We start from the raw sequence: 4,780 nt of genomic DNA on the forward strand, positions 1-4,780 counted from the left end.
GAAACTTTGAAAACCCTAGAGAGGAACTCACACGTAGAGAGAAAATTAAGAGAAAAAAAAACTGAAGAGAGTGTGAGTGAGAGGATTAGATCGTGGGTTAGGGTAAATATAAAGAGAATGAATAGAAAGGGAAAATGGGAAGTTACCTAAACCAATTTTCAATTAATGCAATAACTCCCATAATATCAAAAAATAAAATAAAAACAACCTTTCCTTACCTTTGACTTACCCGAAAAGAAATAAAAAAGGGAAACAAACATTATAATTTTGCAATTAAATCAATAGTTTTCGAAAAGGGAAACAAACTCTAATGCTAGCGCTACTAGCAGCACCAGCAAACCCATGGGTTTTTCCTTCGAATTTCCCCGAGCCAAAACTCCATAAATCCCCTCCAAACCTCAACCAAACTTCAAATTAAGCCTACCAACCACTAAATCTCATCTAACATGGCCCAAAAACATCAAACTTGGCCACATGCACCATCAAACATAGAAAACAAGAATTGAGCTTGAAGCTCAAGAATTTCATCAGAAAAACCAGAAACAACCCAGAAACTCAAATGATCAAGCTCATAAATCCTTACCTTTAATGGAGAATCCGACCCTAGGTTGCCCTTAGGGCCCTTCCAGCCTATAGCTCCTCAATTCCTCAAGCTCAAACCCCTTAACTTCCATTTAAAAATCCAAATTCAGAATTCAAACTCACCAAAACTCAGAAATCTCAAAACAAATTTAAACCTTACCTTAATTTGAGAATTAACTCTAGCTAACCCTCTTGATTTACCTCAAGAACCAAGGTCTCAGCTCTAGCCTAAGCCTCCTATGAGTTTACAGCTTCAAATTCACAAAAGAATGAGAGATAGACTACAATTCGTGAGAGAGAGAGAGAGATAGGTCAAGTACTCTGTTTTTTTCTTATTTCTTTCTTTCCTTTGTTTTTTTCTTATTTCTTTCTTTCCTTCAGCTTCTACTATTTTCTACAAATCCCACTAAGTCTAAAAAGGCAGAATGACCCTTATCCCTTTTTAACCATCAAATTACCATTTTGCCCCCCCCCCCCCCCCCCCCACATTTAAACCTAAGCCTTTAAACATTCGAAGGGAATTTTGGTCATTTGCTCTCAATTCCCGCTAATTCCTTAAGTGTCCCTAATAATTACCGCTTAAATCCTGTCACCTAACTAATCACCAATTATTTTCCTCAAAGTCCAACAGTCTCCAATATATTTCTCAAATTCTCATAAATACCCCCAGGCTCCCCCGAGCCAGGTATAAACCCCCGTAGTGACTATTTCGCTAAACTGCTCACTAGGATCAACTTAAGTCACAAGCTGCAAATATATCCACATAATAATATGGTCTCAACAATTTATCACAAATAATTACATTTATGCCATCAACAGGCCAAAATTACAAATATGCCCTTATAATCTAAACATGGCCTACATGCATACTGATACTCATAATTATGCATCTCATATATCCATATAATCATGTAAGAATGCTTATCACATAATCATGCATTAAATCATTTAAATCACATATAAACCAATTATGCCCTCCCGGCACCCTAATCAAGGCCCTTAAGCCTTATTAGTAATTTTGGGTCGTTACAACTATCCCCTCCTACTGAGAATTTCGTCCTCGAAATTTACCTGAATAACTTGGGATACTGATCCTGCATCACTGACTCAAGCTCCCAGGTCGCCTCATCGACCCTGCTATTCCTCCATAGTACCTTAACCAGAGGAATTGTTTTGTTCCGTAGGACCTTGTCCTTCCTGTCTAAGATCTGAACCGGTTGTTCCTCATCAGATAAATCGGTCTGCAATTCCAAGTCTATATACTTTAGCACATGTGTCGTGTCTGAAACATACTTTCGAAGCATAGAAACATGGAATACATCATGAACTCTCGACAACGACGGTGGCAAAGTTAACCTGTAAGCCACCTGTCTGATCCTTTCCAGGATCTCAAAAGGTCCAATGAATCTAGGGCTCAGCTTGCCCTTCTTCCCGAACCTCCTCACCCCTCGCAGTGGTGAACCTTGCAAAAACATGTGGTCCCCAACCTGGAACTCCACGTCTCTACACTTAGGATCAACGTAGCTTTTCTGTCTGCTCTGTGAAGCGAGCATCCTAGCTCGGATCTTCTCAATAGCTTGTCCTTTGAACCATATCCGGCCCCAAATACTTCCTATCACCCATCTCATCCCAATGAATGGGTGATCTACATCTTCTCCCATATAACATCTCATATGGAGCCACTCCAATCGTTGATTGGTAACTATTTTTGTATGAAAACTTAATCAACTGAAGATACTTACTCCACGATCCTTCAAAATTGATCACGCAAGCTCTAAGCATATCCTCCAACACCTGAATTGTCCTCTCAGACTGTCCATCAGTCTAAGGATGGAAGGCTGTGCTGAACTTCAACTGAGTCCCCATAGCCTTTTGCAAACTACCCCAAAACTTGGAGGTAAAGATAGGATCCCAGTCCAACACCATAGACTTAAGAACCCCATGGAGACATACTATCTCTCTCACATATAACTCTGCATACTGATCTACTGGATATGTCATCTTCACTGGAAGAAAATGAGCTAACTTGGTGTATCTGTCCACTATCACCTACACTGAGTCATGAAGCCCTACTATCCTGGGTAAACCTCCCACAAAGTCCATCGTAATATCCTCCCATTTCCACTCAGGAATACCCAAAGGTTGAAGCAACCCTGCTGGTCGCTGATGCTCAGCCTTCACGTGTTGACAGGTCAAACACCTGGCCACGTACTCCACTATGTCCTTCTTCATCCTGGGCCACTAATACAATGTCTGTAGATCTTGATACATCTTCGTGGTACCTGGATGAAGTGAGTGCGGCGTAGTATGCGACTCATCTAATATCTCTCGTCTGATCCCCACATCAGCTGGAACACAAATCTGCCCCTGATATCGTAAAACACCAACCTCAGAAATAGAATAGTCCTTAGCTACCCCCGCTAAGACATTCTCTCTAACCTCCTGTAACTGTGGATCTACCAATTGACCCTCCTTAATCCACTCTAGTAGGGTCGACTGCAAAGTAATGTTGGCCAACCGGCCCACCACCAATTCTAACCTCGCCCTGGTCATCTCATTAGCCAACTCTCTGGAAATCTGAGTAGAACTAAATAACTGCCCCGAGCCTCTCCGGCTCAATGCATCCACCACTACATTGGATTTTCCTGGGTGGTAAAGAATGTCACAGACATAGTCCTTTAACAATTCCAACCAACGTCTCTGTCTCATGTTCAGATCCTTCTGGGTGAAGAAGTACTTCAAACTCTTGTGGTCGGTGTATATCTCACACTTCTCTCCATATAGATAATGTCGCCACACCTTCAGTGTGAATACCACCGCTGCTAATTCTAGATCATGGGTAGGATATCGCTGCTCATACTCCTTCAGCTGTCGTGACACATAAGCTATGACTTTCTCGTTCTATATCAACACACAGCCCAAACGCAACCTTGACGCATCACAATAGACCACAAACTTTCCTTCCTCCGAAGGAAGACTCAACACAGGTGCAGTAATAAGTCGCCGCTTCAATTCTTGAAAACTATTCTCACACTTGTCTGACCAGATGAACTTCAGATTCTTCCGTGTCAATTGCCCTCATGTATGTGGACGATATCATTGTCACTGGGTCTTCTTCCACTCTCATTCATTATTTTCTTTGTTACTTAAAGGTTCACCTTTCTGTCAAAGATTTGGGCACTTTGCACTATTTTTGGGCGTTGAAGTTAAACCCACTACCACTGTAATACACTTGAGCCAGACGAAGTACATCATGGATTTATTATCTCAGAGTGGAATGCTTGATTCTAAACCAATATCAACACCATTAGCTTTGACCTCCTTGTCTGTTCATGATGGCACACCTCTCTCAGATGCTACCCAATATCGCAGCACCCTTGGGGCTTTGCAGTATTGCACCATGATGGGACCCGATATTTCTCACGTTGTGAATCACCTTTGTCAGTTTATGCATGCTCTGATAGAATCTCACATGCTTGCTGTTAAACGAGTTCTGCGATATCTGAAGGGAACAACTCTTCTTGGTCTCACGGTTCATGCCAATTCTGCCCATTCCTTTAACTGTTATACAAATGCTGATTGGGCTTCTTGCCGGATGATCGACGCAGCACAAGCGCTTATTGCGTGTTTCTTGGCCACAACTTGATCTCCTGGTGTTCTTCTAACCAGAACGTCATTTCTCGCTCAAGTATTGAATCTGAGTACCGAGCCCTTGCAAACGGAGTTGCTGAATTGTCCTTGCTCCAGTCGCTCTTAGCTGATCTTCAACTTCCTCAGTCCACTCCCCTTGTCTTGTAATGTGATAATATCAGTACCCTGAATCTTGCTTCTCATCCAGTTATGCATATTCGATCGAAGCATGTCGGGATTAAATTACATTTTGTGAGAGAACGGGTTGCTACTAGTAATCTCGTGCTTGCTCTCACTTCTTCAAACTCGCAACTGGCAGATTGTTTAATGAAGTCGTTAGTTGCAGCTCGATTTCAAGCTCTTCTAACTGACGCTGAGTTTGTGGGGGGATGTTAGGCAGTAGTTAATCTCTCATTAGAATTCATTGTATTTTGTTGTTGGTTGTATTTTTGTTATTGGCCTCTCTGCTTTAGGGTCCATTTTTAGTATTACAATTTTGCCTTCTATATAACAGAATAATCTAATTCTTTTTACTCAGAAGAATACAATTACATTTCACAATTTTCCT

At 41.5% G+C, this 4,780-nt stretch overlaps 1 protein-coding gene across 1 annotated transcript; it reads left to right on the forward strand.

Moving 5' to 3' along the window:
- The first annotated feature begins 3,835 nt into the window (after positions 1–3,835).
- Positions 3,836–4,228, forward strand: LOC133785352 (uncharacterized mitochondrial protein AtMg00810-like). The gene has a single exon (XM_062224600.1). It carries the CDS (start codon positions 3,836–3,838, stop codon positions 4,226–4,228), a length of 393 nt encoding a protein of 130 aa, XP_062080584.1.
- The last annotated feature ends 552 nt before the right edge of the window (positions 4,229–4,780 follow it).

The sequence above is a fragment of the Humulus lupulus genome, chromosome 6 (assembly GCF_963169125.1).
Source record: "Humulus lupulus chromosome 6, drHumLupu1.1, whole genome shotgun sequence".
NCBI lineage: Eukaryota > Viridiplantae > Streptophyta > Magnoliopsida > Rosales > Cannabaceae > Humulus > Humulus lupulus.